Consider the following 16,048-nt stretch of genomic DNA (forward strand, 5'->3'; position numbering starts at 1 on the left):
GTGATTCTGGCTCAGGGTATCTAGTGATTTTATTTCATTTAAAACAAACAAGAAAACAAGCTTGGTCGCAGTTTATCAAGCTGATTTCACAACCTACTATTGGGTCATAATTCTAAGTTTGAAAAACAGTGATTAGGGGACTGATACGGTTTGGCTGCGTCCCCTACAAAATCTCATCTTGTAGTTTCAATAATCCCTACATGTTGTGGAGGGACCTGGTGGCAACTGAATCATGGAGTCGGTTACTCTGTGCTGTTCTGATAGTGAGTGCCCACGAGATCGATTTTTTATTTTCTTTTTTGAGACAAGAGTCTTGCTCTGTCACCCAGGCCTGAGTGCAGTGGCATAATCTTGGCTCACTGAAACCTTTGCCTCCTGGGTTCAATTGAGCATGTCTGGGTAATATTTGTATTTTCAGTAGAGACAGGGTTTCACCATATTGGCCAGGCTGGTCTTGAACTCCTGATCTCAAGTGATCCACCGACCTTGGCCTCCCAAAGTATTGGGATTACAGACGTGAGCCACCGCGCCCAGCCTAGATCTGATGGTTTTATAAGGGTCTCTGCCCCCTTTGCTGGGCACTTCTTCCTGCTGCCATGTGAAGGAGGATGTGTTTGCTTCCCCTTCTGCCACGATTGTAAGCTTCCTAAGGCCTCCCCAGCCCTGCAGAGCTGTGAGTCAATTAAACCTCTTTCTTTTGTAAATTACCCAGTCTTGTGGGCAGTTCTACATGGAGCTTGAGGATGGACTAATACAGGACTCCGAGGCTAGAGGCAGGCAGTCAGGTTAGAAAGTTGTTTTAATTCAGGTAGGAGAGGATGGCGTAAACCAAGGTACTAATTGTGGGAATGGAGGAAGAGGGTCAATTTAAGAGGTATCTGGAAATCAAAGAAACAGGAATTGTATTTTTTTGATAATATGTGTATATATGGCATATGAAAATTTCGGAAGGACACTCAGGCTCTGGCTTGAGCAGCTGATGTTATTCATTTGAATAGATGTTGTCCACTGCCCTGTTCTTTTTTTTTATTTTATTTTTTTTCCCTGCAGCAGCAGATTTGGTTATGGAGCGGGGAGACCTTGGTGTGGAATTCAGTTTGGGGGCAGGTGTGTTTGAGGTGCATGTGAGGAGTATAAGTGAAGATGTCCAGAAGTGGAATACATAGTTCTGATTCTCAAAGGAGAAGTAAAAAAGTACTGGAGAAGTAGTAAATTTGGAGTCTTTGTTGTACATATGTTATTTTAAGCTGGTGGAGGCAGCGAGAAAGGATTTCTTAAGGATGATATTGTAGTGTGAGAATAACATAGGGATAAAGATCAGAAACATTTAAGGGAGGAACAAACAAAGGAGGAGGAGGGTTAGAAGAAAAGAGCATATGATATTAAAAAACCAAGAGAGGAGAGTGTCAAAAAATTGGGAGTGCTTAAGAAACAGAGTATATTTATAGACGGAAGTTAAAAAGGCATTAGAGAGGAAAAGCGATCATTAACTAAGGTTTCTCTGGAGAAGCCGGAGGGAATAGGGACTAAAGTACCCTGTGGAAGGATTATCTGTAGCCCACTTCCAGCAGAATAGAGGAAGTTAAGGATGGTTGTTGCTGTAAATGAACATGTGGTGAGAGGAAGTTGAGATAGTTCTTGTTTGATTTCTCTGTTTCTCTCTAATGTAGGAGGTGAGATACATAAATTTGGTAGGGCTGTCATAAGAAAGGGCTGTCATCAGCTGGGCGCAGTGGCTCACGCCTGTAATCCCAGTACTTTGGGAGGCTGAGGCAGGTGAATCCCTCGGGCCTAGGAGTTTGAGACCAGCCTGGGCAACATGGTGAAACCCCACCTCTACCAAAAATACAAAAATTAGCTGGGTGTGCTGGTGCTTGCCTGTAGTCTCAGCTTGTAGTCTCAGCTACTCGGGTGGCTGAGGTGGGAGAAGTGCTTGAGCCTGGGAGGTTGAGGCCATGGGGAGCTGTGATCCTACCACTGCACTCCAGCCTGGGTGACAGAGGAGACCCTGTCTCAGCAAACAAAAACACAAAACATCTCCCACTCCTCCACCCCCACACACAAGACCACTGATGATGTGGCTTAACAACAATTTCTTTTTTTTTTTGTTCCAAGACAGTCTCGCTCTGTCGCCCAGGTTGGAGTGCAGTGGCGCCATCTCTGTTCACTGCAACCTCCGCCTCCCGGGTCCAAGTGATTCTCCTGCCTCAGCCTCCGGAGTAGCTAGAACTACCGGCACGTGCCACCATGCCCAGCTAATTTTTGCATTTTTAGTAGAGACAGGGTTTCACCATGCTGGCCAGGCTGGTCTTGAACTTCTGACCTCAGGTGATCCACCCATTGTGGCCTCCCAAAGTGTTGGGATTGCAGGCATGAGCCATCGTGCCTGGCACAAGAATTTATTTTCTCATAATTCTGGAAGCTATAATTCTGAGACAAAGGTGTCGGCCTGGTTGGTTTCTTCTGGAGGCCGATCTCTCTGGGTTGTACATGGCCGTTTTCTGGTGTCTTCACATGGTCTTTCCTCTGTGCTTGCCTGTGTCCTAATCTGTTTTTATAGGGATACTAGTTATATTGGATTAGAGCCCACCCCAGTACCCTCCCTGAGCCTTCATTCTTTAAGGACCCTATCTAAAATATGGCCACATCCTGAGGTATGGGGGTTAAGACTTCAATTTAGGAATTATGGATTAGGGGACACAATTCATTAAAATGACGAAGTCATTTGCTGAAAGTGAGAGGCCGAAGGCCGAGATTTGAAATAACCCACCATAACAAATATTGCATAGGAAGCTAACTAAGAGACTTGTGGGGCTCTGGGAGAGAAACATGGGCCCAGCTGAGGTAGGAAATCAAACTGAACAGCTGCATGATTTTCTCTAGCAGCATCTGGGACTCTAGGTATATAAATCAATCACTAACGGTGTTTCTCTTGACTTAATTTAGAGAAAGAGTTTAAAATATGTGCATTTTCCCCCAAACTTTTGTGGTATATTTTATATACAATCATTGCACATATTTAAAGTATACAGTTTGATCAGTTTTAACATAGATATATGCCTGTGAAACCATCATCCCGAACACAATAGAGAACATTTCAGTCACCCCCAAAAGTTTCTCCTGCTCCTTTATGATCCGTGCCTCCCTCTACCCAGTCCCTAGTCGTGTACTTAGTAACTTTCTGTCATAATAAATCTAGAATTTTACATAAATTGAGTCATACTGTGTGACTTATTTGGTCATATTTTTGGTCAGATTGTTTAAAGTGCAAGAATTATTATTTTGTGGCTTTATTCCATATTTTTAAAAAGAATTTTTAAAAAACACCGTCTTCCCTGAAGCTCATGAGATTAAAAAGCTATATGAGGGCTTCCCTCAGATATGACTGGTGAATTCCTTCCCTTGTCCTCTAAATGAATATAGTTCTGAAAATAACAGACTCCACTTGGAAATACCATTTTGGATTTGAAAGTGACTTGAGTATTAGAGTGCACCTGCTGGTGTTGAAAACAATGTGGATTTTTGTTACTGGATCTTAGCCTCTTTCATGTGATTTAGTCCCTCCACTACGTGGAAATAGTTCCGGATCTTAGCCTCTTTCGTGTGGTTTAGTCCCTCCACTACGTGGAAATAGTTCCGCACGGCGGCGGAGTTGGATTTTTTTTTTTTTTTTTTTTTTTTTTTTGGTGAATGTGGCAGTTTAAAATTCTCATGGTGTGATTCCTGAAACTCTTGCGTTTCTGAATTATTTTATTGTTTGACTTATTTTGTTCTGCCTACCATCTTTTAAAAAAGACTTTCTCCTACTTAATAGAAAGATATAAGTGATTGTTTTAAGTTTTACACCTGGGAAGATCTAAGACGTAACCTAAAGTTTAGAGTGGTAAATTAGTAGGATACGCTACCTTAAAATTGTGAGAACCTTTAATATCCTGCGGACACTTGAGACGTTAACATCAGCAGATGATGGTGGTTAAGCATGATAGTTAACAGCCTGCAGGGATCTGGAATTAGGCTGCCTTAATTCAAATCTGGACCCTACCATTTAATAGCTGTGTGTCTTTAGATAAGCCACTTAAGCCGTCTAAGCCTCAACTTTCTTTATCTGTCAAATGGAAATAATGACAGGACCCATCTTATTCACACACAATACTAAATTATACATGAATATTGAATATTTAATATAAATATTAAATTTTATAAAACTCATAGTACAGTGCCTGGCATATGAAACACACACTCACTAAGTGTTAGCTTTTGTTATCATTGAAAGGATTCCAGATAATTAATGGCTCCCTTATTTTATGTAATATTCAAATTACTTAAAAAAAGAAAAAACTTTGTATCCCTCTTCGATCTTGAAATAGAATTCATCTGCAGTAGTGATTTGTAGATTACTACCTGTCACCCATTTTACAGTCCAGATTACTCATGAAAAGGAATTTTTACTTCATGAGCTAGCTTAGTCCTGGAAAGCAATTTCGTAACATTACTAACAAAATATTGCCATTTCTGAACTCAGTGTGCCGTAGCAATTTCTGAGATGGAGGGAGATTGGAGTCTTTCCTTAAAGGGTCAGGTTCTGTGTATTTCTTGTCTTGTTTGTTGTTAGCGCTGGGCTTTGTTCACTGGTTCAGTAATACAGAGATGAGACCGCCTGTGTGTTCACATTTTTGAGGATTTTTTTTTTTTTTTTTTGAGACGGAGTCTGGCTCTGTTGCCCAGGCTGGAGTGCAGTGGCTGGATCTCAGCTCACTGCAAGCCCCGCCTCCCGGGTTCACGCCATTCTCCTGCCTCAGCCTCCCGAGTAGCTGGGAGTACAGGCGCCCGCCACCTCGCCCGGCTAATTTTTTTTTTGTATTTTAGTAGAGATGGGGTTTCACCATGTTAGCCAGGGTGGTCTCGATCTCCTGACCTCGTGATCCGCCCGTCTCGGCCTCCCAAAGTGCTGGGATTACAGGCTTGAGCCACCGCGCCCGGCCTAGAGAGGGGTTGTTACTATGTTTCTCAGACTTGTCCTAAACTCCAGGGCTGAAGCAATCCTCCTGCCTCAGCCTCCTGAGTAGGTGGGACTTGCATAACAATGGATTTTTGGAAAATATTGTTTAATATGCTGAAGCCTGTTGTTCCTTGACCTAAGCCAATTCTTTGAAATGATGCCAAGAAATCAGAGAGAGCTAGTTTAGATCTGTATTGTCTTTGAAAGAAGTGTATAAAGTTGATAGCTATAGTATAGTGGGTTCTGCATCCACAGAACTAAGCAACTGTGGACCAAAAATATTTGGGAAGGAATTTTAAAGTCACCTTGAAAAAAAAAAATAGGGAGGAAAAAAAACCTTGGGAAAAATAATACAACATGGAAAAATAATAAAAATAAACACAGTTAAGTATAACCACGATTTACATAGCATCTACATTGTACGAAGTATTATAAGGAATTTAGTATTATAAGGAATTTAGAGATGATTCAAAGTGTATTGGAGGATGTCCATAGGTTTTAGGCAATTACTGTGTCAGTTTGAATCAGGGACTTGAGCAGCTTAGGATTTTTGCTGTCTGGGAGGGTCGTGGATATCTGGATACGTTCTGCTGGAGCCAGTCCCCAGCAGATACCAAGGGACAACTGCCTGTGGTTTTAAAATTTGTTTTAATTATACTTGTAGAGTATGAACATGTTTTGTTTTTTGGAAAAAAATTTCAGGTGCTTTATGGTCGTTTGAGTATAAAGCTTTATAAGTTGAGTTAAAGCCTTCACAAACATTTTTCCCCTTTACAACACAAGTTGCCTTCCCTGTAATTATTGCTGTTTCAAAATTGGCATTTCCCATGTAGGAATTCTTTACATACTCTGTTTACAGATCATTATACTATGTTGTCTGTATTTTTTACCTAGCTTTTGGTTTATCTTTTAATTTTATTTACAGCATTTTTTGGTATAATGCTTTGTCATTTTGACATAATTAAGTGTATAGGTTGTTTTTCTTTATGGTTTTTGCTTCTGGTTTTTTATTTAAGAAGCCTTTTCCTAACTCAAGTTCACAAGGATATTCTTCAAAATTTTCTTCTAGTACTTTTAATGGTTTAAAAAATTTATATCTTTAACGTATATGGAATTTATTTTGGTGTACTATGTGAAGACGAGTATACTTAATTGTTCTCGAAGAGCAACAAGTATTTAAGCCTCATTTATTGAGTGATTTTTCATTTCCTCACTATTAGTCTGTTCTCATGCTGCTAATACAGACATACCCAAGACTAGGTAATTTTAAAAGGAAAAATTTTTTTTTTTTTTAAATTTAGACGGAGTCTCGCTCTTGTCACCCAGGCTGGAGTGCAGTGGCACGATCTTGGCTCACTGCAGTGTCCGCCACCTGGGTTCAAGCTTCTCATGCCTCAGCCTCCTGAGTAGCTGGAATTTCAGGCACCTGCCACCATGCTTGGTTAATTTTTGTGCTTTTAGTGAGATGGGGTTTCGCCATGTTGATCGGGTTGGTCTCGAACTCCTGACGTCAGGTGATATACCCTCCTTGGCCTCCCAAAGTGCTGAGATTACAGATGTGAGCCACCGCACCCTACCAGGAAAGAGGTTTAATGGACTCTCAGTTCCATATGGCTGGGGAGACCTCACAATCATGGCAGAAGGCGAATGAGGAGCAAAATTATGTCTTACATGGCGACAGGCAAGAGAACTTGTACAGGGGAACTCCCATTTATAAAACTATCAGATCCCATGAGACTTACTACCGCAAGAACAGTAGGGGTAAACCGCTCCCATGATTCAGTTAAGTACACCTTGCCCCACCCTTGACACAGGAAGATTATTACAATTCAAGGTGACATTTGGGTGGGGACACAGCCAAACTATATCACTCACTGTTTTGAAATATTACTTTTAACATATATTAAATTTCCGTATATAATTTAGACCCTGTTTTTGGGCTAGTACTATACAGTTTTCATTACTATAGTTTTACAAGGCTACAATACTTTATGAGAAACCTTGCAGGTCAGATGTGATTTTGTAGTCAGGAATTTTTTCCAGTAATACTTGGTGGGCATTATGTAGTATCCAGTAATCACACACATTGTTTTCTTAATGAAATGTATGAAGTCACACTATGTGGGATACATATAAACAGTAAGTAAGCTCGGGTCAGGTCCAGTTTTGCTGCTAGATGAGTTAAAAGGAAAAACTTATTTTCAGAGCTTTTTTGATTTTTGCAGTACAAATAAAGAATTACGGATTTGTAATTTATCTTGCTGTTGAGGGCTGTTTTCCTTCTTTGTTCATCTGTTTTAAATTGTTTGGTTACTCTTGTATCTTTACTCTCCATTTGAATTTTAGAGTCAGTTTGTCGAGTTACTTGAAAAATCCTTCAACACCTGTGAAAGGAAGGGATCTACAGCTGGTTAGCAAAATCCTGTAGAGATTTTTCATTGGGATTGTGCTAACTAGTTGGGGAAGAACTGAATCTTAACAGTGTTTGTCTTCTCGTCCATGAACACAGTTAACTTTTCTTTTGTTTAGATGTTCTTTTATGTCTTTCAGTAAGGTTTTAGTTTTTTTCCCCCAAAATGCTTGTACATTTTTGTTGATTTATATCAAAGTGCTTTTATGGTTTTGCTGCTGTTGTGAATAGGATTTAAAATTTCTTTTAAATTAAAAACTGCATTTTCTAGTTGTTACTGTTGATTTATACATGAAAATATTGAAATTATATTGATATTGAGTCTGACCAGTTTGTTGAGTTCTGTTATTCTAATAACTTATCAGTTGATTATCTTGGGTTTTCAGTTAGAAAATCATATATTCAGACATTGATTTTAATCTTTTCCTTGTCAGTCTTTATACTTCTTGTTTTTTTTTCTTTTTCTTTTTCGTAGAGACAGGGTCTTGCTATGTATCCCAGGTTGGTCTTGAACTCCTGGCCTCAAGCGATCTTCCTACCTTGGCCTCCCAAAGTGCTGGGATTATAGGCATGAGCCATTGCACCTGGCACTTTTTGTTTGTTTGTTTTCCAGTTGCATGGTATGTTTTCAGCATTCAGTTTTGAGACATCTAAAATATCTCTAAAATATTGTTTACTATGAAGTACCTTATGCTGTAATCACATTCTGAATGCCTGAGTAAATACATGGTAGAAGGGCTAGATCTTCTTTAAGTGGGGGTAGTGGAACGTTTCTGAGAAGGGAAATATTTATTATTGGAGGATTTAATGTGTGATCTTTTCGTTACAGATATGATGTAAGATACTTCTTCAAGATTGGACAGCTGGGGACCTTCTTCTAATTAACCTTAAACCGACTTACAGCCATAGAGACACCTCACAAAGTTCCCATTTTTCGTTGTTGTTGATTTTTTGCTTTACACCTTTTCTGACCTTGCAACCATGTATGGAAGTGCCCGCTCTGTTGGGAAGGTGGAACCGAGCAACCAGAGCCCTGGGCGTTCACCCAGGCTTCCACGTTCCCCTCGCTTGGGTCATCGTCGAACCAATAGTACAGGAGGGAGTTCGGGAAGCAGTGTTGGAGGTGGCAGTGGGAAAACCCTTTCTATGGAAAATATACAGTCTTTAAATGCTGCCTATGCCACCTCTGGCCCTATGTATCTAAGTGACCATGAAAATGTGGGTTCAGAAACACCTAAAAGCACCATGACACTTGGCCGTTCTGGGGGACGTCTGCCTTACGGTGTTCGGATGACTGCTATGGGCAGTAGCCCCAACATAGCTAGCAGTGGGGTTGCCAGTGACACCATAGCGTTTGGAGAGCATCACCTCCCTCCTGTGAGTATGGCATCCACTGTGCCTCACTCCCTTCGTCAGGCGAGAGATAACACAATCATGGATCTGCAGACACAGCTGAAGGAAGTATTAAGGGAAAATGATCTCTTGCGGAAGGATGTGGAAGTAAAGGAGAGCAAATTGAGTTCTTCAATGAATAGCATCAAGACCTTCTGGAGCCCAGAGCTGAAGAAAGAACGAGCCCTGAGAAAAGACGAAGCTTCCAAAATCACCATTTGGAAGGAACAGTACAGAGTTGTACAGGAGGAGAACCAGGTAAGTTCTACGTGTGTGTTTAACTGTATTGGCTGAATTCATGTATGTAAATGAAATAGCCTTTTTTTTCCCTTTTCCTAGATTCTTCCCTTCGTAGTATATGTATCTTCCTTTTTCCTATTTATTTTACTATTTTGTGTCCTCCATTTCTCAGCCCTTTCCAAATTTGGTCCTGTGCCCTGTTTTTTTTTCTAGTTGCCCATGTCTGCTTGCTTCCATTCTTGCTTGGTTCTTTTCTCTGGTTTCTGTTTCTCTTCGTGTCTTTCCTTTCAGCATATGTGATTTTTTTTTTTTAAATTCTTCTGAGGTTTTAATTTTGCCACACACTGTAATATCTTTTACCAAATGTATTTAGACTAGGTAACTTAAGTGTAAGGTATACCATTAAGATTTGTCATGATGTCAAAAAGTCATTCTTAAAAACAAAACAAAATGACTATCACAAGATAAATCAGTGTTGTCAGCTGAGAACAGAAATTACTTTTAAAGAGTTAATATTGGCCGGGTGTGGTGGCTCACACCTGTAATTCCAGCACTTGGGAGGCCGAGGTGGGCAGATCATTGAGGTCAGGAGTTTGAGACCAGCCTGGCAACATCGTGAAACCTCGACTCTACTAAAAATACAAAAATTAGCCAGGTGTGATGGTGTGTACCTGTAATCCCAGCTTCTAAGGAGGCTGAGGCAGGAGAATCACCTGAACCTGGGAGGCGGAGGTTGCAGTGAGCTGAGATCCTGCCACTGCACTCCAGTCTGGGGTGACACCATGAGACTCTGTCTCAAAAAAAAAGAGTTAATGTTGATGATGTGTTTATTAAGTATGAACAATAACTATCCATTTTGTTGCCATTCATGAAAGTTTACCTTCAGGATGCTTTTGTAGCTTTTTGTTCTTTAATTCTTTACATTTAAGGCAGAGGAAAGGCGACCTGGTGTGATTGTTTGCTTGTAGAAAATAAGTGAGATGATTGGGCTTTATCATCATGGGGCTTTGCAGTTTGAGAGCTAAGTGCCGTCACATTAGCTGCAGGAAATACTCACTTATTTTTCTGTGCTCCTCCAGGTTACAGTTGATGTGTTTGGTGATAGCCATGTCACATTCAGTGAGGAAGCCGATGACTCCAAAGATGTGAACAAATCGTATTCAGGCTCTACCAGTTAAAATGTTAAACATACTTTTTTGTTTTTGTTTTTTTTGAGACAGAGTCTTGCTGTGTCTCCCAGGCTAGAATGCAGTGACACAGTCTTGGCTCACCGCAACCTCCACCTCCCAGGTTCAAGTGATTCTCCTGTCTCAGACTCCTAAGTAGCTGGGATTGCAGGTGCCTGCTCCCATGCCCGGCTAATTTTTGTATTTTTATTAGAGACGGGGTTTCACTGTGTTGGCCAGGCTGATCTCAAACTCTTGACCTCAGGTGATCCACCTGCCTCGGCCTCCCGAAGTGCTGGGATTATAGGTGTGAGCCACCATGCCCGGCCCATACTTTTTGTTTAAAAGACTTTTAGAATTTTTCTCTCTTTACTTTTTTTCCCCCTATGGTGCAAGTTGTGTGTACTTTTAGAAGTTTTCTTAAACTTGCAAGCTTGAATTTTTTTCCTTCTTAAAAAAGCTGTCTTATACTCTTAAAAGGAGAATATTTAATTAACTACCTCATTGTTGGTATTACACTTTATTTTTGGATTAGGTTACTCAAAATTATAAAGAAAGCAATTGAAGCCGGGCGCGGTGGCTCAAGCCTGTAATCCCAGCACTTTGGGAGGCCGAGGCGGGTGGATCACGAGGTCAGGAGATCGAGACTATCCTGGCTAACATGGTGAAACCCCGTCTCTACTAAAAATACAGAAAACTAGCCAGGCGTGGTGGCGGGCACCTGTAGTCTCAGCTACTTGGGAGGCTGAGGCGGGAGAATGGCGTAAACCCGGGAGGCGGAGCTTGCAGTGAGCCGAGATCACGCCACTGCACTCCAGCCTGGGAGACACAGCGAGCAATTGATATCAATTTCTGCATTCTTCTTAAATGATACCAAGAAGTAAAGAAGCAATCAGAAATTGTCTGTGTCTCTGATGAAGGAGTCGTCTGCCACACAAAGCTGTTTAGGTCCCTGATGGACCTAATGTGTGACTATGGTCCCATAAGGTTACAATATAGTATTACCAGGTGTGGTAGCTCGCACCTGTACTCCCAGCACTTTGTGAGGCTAAGGGGGTGCGGATTGGTTGAGTCCAGGAGTTCGAGACCAGCCTGGGCAAAATGGTGAAACCCTGTCTCTGCAAAAAATAGAAAAAAATTAGCTGGGTTTGGTGGTGGGCACCTGTACTACTTGGGAGGCTCAGGCAGGAGGATCACCTGAGCCTGGGAGGTCGAGGCCACAGTGAGTCGAGATTGGGCCACTGTACTCCAGCCTGGGTGACAGAGTGAGACCCTGTCTCTAAAAACAAAACAAAGATTATAATACAGTGTCTTCACTGTATCTTTTCTATGTTTAGATGTGTTTAGATACACAAATATTTACCATTGTGTTGCAGTTGCCGACAGTTTTCAGTACAGTAACATGCCGTACAGGTTTGTAGCCTAGAAGCAGTAGGCTATATCCTATGTCCTGGGTGTGTGGTAGGCTGGACCAGATGTGTTTGTATGAGTCCACTTGATGATCTTTGCACAATGATGAAATCGCCTTTCTCAGAACGTATCTCTGTCATTAAGCAACATATGACCGTAAATCTAATCTAAGATTTCTGTCGATTGTCTTACCATTCTTACTAATATGCAGTCCAGATACTCAGATCTACTGTTTTGGCTACTCGAAGATCTCTAGTTACATTACATTTTGTATGTTAAAGCTCCAGACACATTTTCAGCAATAAAAATAGCTCATTTTTTCTGTTCGTAAATATAAAACAGAAAAGCATAGATATGAAAGCAAAATATATTCCAGATCCTCCCATCTACTGACAACTTTGCTATTCCACCGTTAGCATTTTGACATTTCTCTTTACTGAAATGCCTGTATTCATATACACATAACAGATTTACCTGAATGGAATACTGTTGGTATTATGCTGTGACCTTTTTTTAGCTAACAACATTTCTACTGTATATTAAAGGCCTCTAATATGTATCTAAATCATTATTTTTAATGCCTCCTACTATTCTATTGTTATTCTAGTTAATATCACAGGGCTAAAATTCTTCAAATGTACTTGGTATTACAATGCAAATTAAAAACTAAACCTTGAATTCATTTGAATCAGATATCTAAGTAATTAGAAATTATGATTTATTCTTTCTCAGAAACGTTATGACTTCAAACTACTTTGCTTTTACTTTTTAATCAGTTATTAAAGTTGTCACTACTCAACATTTGAATATTTTAATATACTTAAATCTCTTTCTTAGAGACTTGGCTTCTTTAAAGAAGAGAAATTGTCCTTTAAAAAATATTCCTTAGGAAGTTCTTTGAGTTTGAGTCATTAAGACTTTAAGAATGTGTAAAGAAAGAAAAAAGCTCAAATAGACCCCACTGATGGAGTCTAAAATTAAGAACAGGGTTCTTAAATGCTGGCTCAGAAACATCAACATCAACAGGCATATTTGGTTAAAACAGAGATTGCCAGGCCTTCCTTCATACCAGCTAAGTACAATCCCTGGAGATGGGGTCCAGGAACTTAGGTTTTGAACAAGCTTCTCTGGTGGTTCTGATGAGAAACCACTCTTGGGATCTTTAGAATTTAGTAAATCTAATCTAATTCTATCTTTTTTTTTTTTTTTTTTTGAGATGGCGTCTCGCTCTGTAGCCCAGGCTGGAGTGCAGTGATGTGATCTTGGCTCACTGCAACCTCTGCCTCCTGGGTCCCGGTTCAGGCGGTTCTCCGGCCTCAGCCTCCTGAGTAGCTGGGATTATAGGTGCCCCCCAACACACCTGGCTAATTTTTGTATTTTAGTAAAGATGGAGTTTCACCATGTTGGCCAGATGGTCTTAAACTCCTGAACTCATGATCTGCCCGCCTTGGCCTCCCAAAGTGCTGGGATTAAGGGCGTAAGCCACTGCGCCAGGTGTCAATCTAATTCTTAAACTTGTCTGTTGCCTGTTTGTCAATTTGTGATGCTTCTGTTGTGGTACTTTTGAGCTCAACCATAAAAGAAAGGGGAAGAAACAAGGGACCATTTGCTCAGTGTGTCTCATCCTTTATTCTTCCACTTTACATCTCAGGGATGTGACCTACTCCTGTTCGTAATGATCATTAACTGTAACAGGGACCCTCAGTGGATGGGGCGTGTGTAGGGGGAAAAGGATGTTTAAAATTGTAGATATGTTTAGTTAAAAAGAGCCCTCCAGGTGATTTTGATGTCTCCTCACCTTGTGAATCATTGATGCACCAGATAAATGTTCAAATGATATATGACAGCAGAACAGTGAAGTACAGTTTCTTCAGTTGACATTTTTGAGTTGTCAGTAAAATACTGACTTTAGTTTTTAATTTGCATTGCACTACCAAGTAAATTAGTTGAATTTGTCAGTTGAAGTACAACACCAAGAAAAAATCATTCCTAAATACAAAATAATAGTACATTCTCAGTTGTTTTTTAAATTGTTGTTGTTTTGAGACAGAGTCTCGCTGTGTCACCCAGGCTGGAGTGCATGGCGCAATCTTGGCTTATTGCAGCCTCCGTCTGCAGGGGTCAAGTGGTTCTCCTGTCTCAGCCTCTGGAGTAGCTGGGATTACAGGCGTGTGCCATCATGCCCGGCTAATTTTTTTTTGTTGTTTGTTTGTTTGTTTGTTTTTGAGATGGAGTCTTGCTCTGTTGCTCAGGCTGGAGTGCAGTGGTGTGATCTCGGTTCACTGCAAGCTCCGCCTCCCGGGTTAACGCCATTCTCCTGTCTCAGCCATCCCGAGTAACTGGGACTACAGGCGCCTGCCACCACGTCCAGCTGATTTTTTGTATTTTCAGTAGAGACGGAGTTTCACTGTGTTAGTCAGGATGGTCTCAATCTCCTGACCTCGTGATCTGCCCACCTCGGCCTCCCAAAGTGCTAGAATTACAGGTGTGAGCCATCACGCCCAGCCAATTTTTTGTATTTTTAGTAGAGATGGGTTTCACCACGTTGACCAGGCCAGTCTCGAACTCTCGACCTCCCGTAATCAACCTGCCTTGGCCTCCCAAAGTGTTGGGATTACAGGCACGAGCCACCGCACCCGGGCCTTTTTTTTTTTTTTTTTTTTTTTTGAGATGGAGTCTCAGTGTTACCCAGGCTGGAGTGCAATGGCACAATCTCGGCTTACTGGAACCTCTTCCTCCCGGGTTCAAGCGATTCTTCTGCCTCAGCCTCCCAAGTGGATTACAGGCATGTGCCACCATGCTCGGCTAATTTTTAAATTTTTTTTTTGAGACAGAGTCTTGCTCTGTCACCAGGCTGGAGTGCAGTGGCGTGATCTCAGTTCACTGCAACCTCTGCCTCCTGGGTTCAAGCGATTCCCCTGCCTCAGCCTCTCAAGTAGCTGGAGTTACAGGCACGTGCCACCATGCCCAGCTAATTTTTTGTATATTAGTAGAGACGGATTTTGCCATGTTGGCCAGGCTGGTCTCAAACTCCTGACCTCAGGTGATCTGCCCTCCTAAGCCTCCCAAAGTGTTGGGATACAGGCATGCGTCACCATGCCCCGCCTAAATTCTGTTTTTATAGTTTGGTATTGAGTTGTAAATATCAGGAGGAAAAAAATGAGTTTGCTTTCGTTAGTTTTGTGGTTAAGTATCAATATAACCTGGGTTTTGGAAACTGTGTCTGTACTCTTAGGGGTTGTATTGGGTTCTTTTTTTTTTTTTCCTTGGTAAAAATGAGATTGGTAAATTTGGAGTATGTACTGGTGTATACTAGTGCCCAAATATGGGATTCTTTGTGTTAGATTTTCATTCTTTGTCAAAGATAATTATCATAGTATTTATCATAGATAATTATCATAGTATATCGTATTTAGATATACTGTCATAGTATTTAGATAATTATAGTATATCGTATTTGAATATTATGTAATTTCATATGTATTGTTAATAAAAAATCACAGTTTAATTGAAAAGTGGCTGAGATAATTTTTTATTATAAGAAATATTGTGCGCTGGGTATGGTGGTATATGCCTGTAGTCTCAGCTACTGAGGAGGCTGAGGCAGGAGAATCCCTTGAGTCCAGGAGTTTGAGTCCAGCGTGGGCAACATGGTGAGACCTTGTCTCTTAAAATAAATAAATAAATTTAAAAGAATTAATAAATATTGTGGAAAAATTGCATATGAATAAACATTTCATTTTGAAGGCTCTACTTTTCAAGAATGGATTGACAGTATATGTGTGTATAAGATTATACGTGTGTGTGTGTGTGTGTGTATCAAATTTAGAGTAGATTTGAAGTTACTGGATTTATTACCATTATACCTTGAATTAGCTAGTCACCATTATACCTTGTTGGTGATGCTGAAACTGTGCCCCTCACTAAGATGGTTTTTATTATGAAGTGACTCAGAAATGTCAATTTTAATGAAAAAAGTTATTGGCGTACTTGTTCATTTTGAAATAATTGAAGCAATTGTTTATGCCTATACTTCAGAAGCTGTGTGGAAAATACGTAATATCCTAAGTACAGTCTGCATTCAGAGGCAAAATATTTCAATCTTCTGAATCCTTCAGTTCAGTTCCAGTGAAACAGTCCACAGGATTTTCATGCCAAAAAACCCATATGTGCTGAAGAATGGTGAACACCGCCTTATCCAGATTCCACCCCTTGCCCTAATTAAACACCAGTGCTGGCAGTGATGTATTCTTCCTATACCCACTGTAATTACTACACAATCCTAAAATTGTATAACTTTGGTCCAAAAAACGAAGGGTGCAATTTTAAAGTAAAGGGAAACACTGCAATGAGATACAGAGACAGAGAATGCTAATTAATAGATTATAGTCAGCCAGAAGTGGGGCCTAATTACACTCTGCATTCATTATA

General features: G+C 40.6%; 2 protein-coding genes across 21 annotated transcripts in view; both read left to right on the forward strand.

Annotated features, from left to right (window-relative positions):
• LOC141407996 (uncharacterized) overlaps positions 1 to 8,626 on the forward strand; it is a 43,092-nt gene extending 34,466 nt beyond the window's left edge. Inside the window, exon 3 of the mRNA XM_074005950.1 lies at positions 8,239 to 8,626. Within this exon, the coding sequence (XP_073862051.1) occupies positions 8,239 to 8,290 (52 nt within the window). The 3' untranslated portion in view covers positions 8,291 to 8,626. The remainder of the gene's footprint in view (positions 1 to 8,238) is intronic.
• The window catches only part of ERC1 (ELKS/RAB6-interacting/CAST family member 1), a 503,040-nt gene continuing 495,270 nt past the window's right edge, over positions 8,279 to 16,048 (forward strand). For all 20 annotated transcript variants that reach the window (XR_012419854.1, XR_012419846.1, XR_012419850.1 and 17 more), the window contains exon 1: positions 8,279 to 9,059. Coding sequence is in view for 11 of the 20 variants with exons in the window: in XM_045366369.3 (XP_045222304.2) it covers positions 8,391 to 9,059 (669 nt within the window). In the remaining 9 variants the exon portion in view is untranslated. The remainder of the gene's footprint in view (positions 9,060 to 16,048) is intronic.

Source organism: Macaca fascicularis, chromosome 11 (assembly GCF_037993035.2).
Source record: "Macaca fascicularis isolate 582-1 chromosome 11, T2T-MFA8v1.1".
In the NCBI taxonomy this organism is placed as follows: Eukaryota; Metazoa; Chordata; class Mammalia; order Primates; family Cercopithecidae; genus Macaca; species Macaca fascicularis.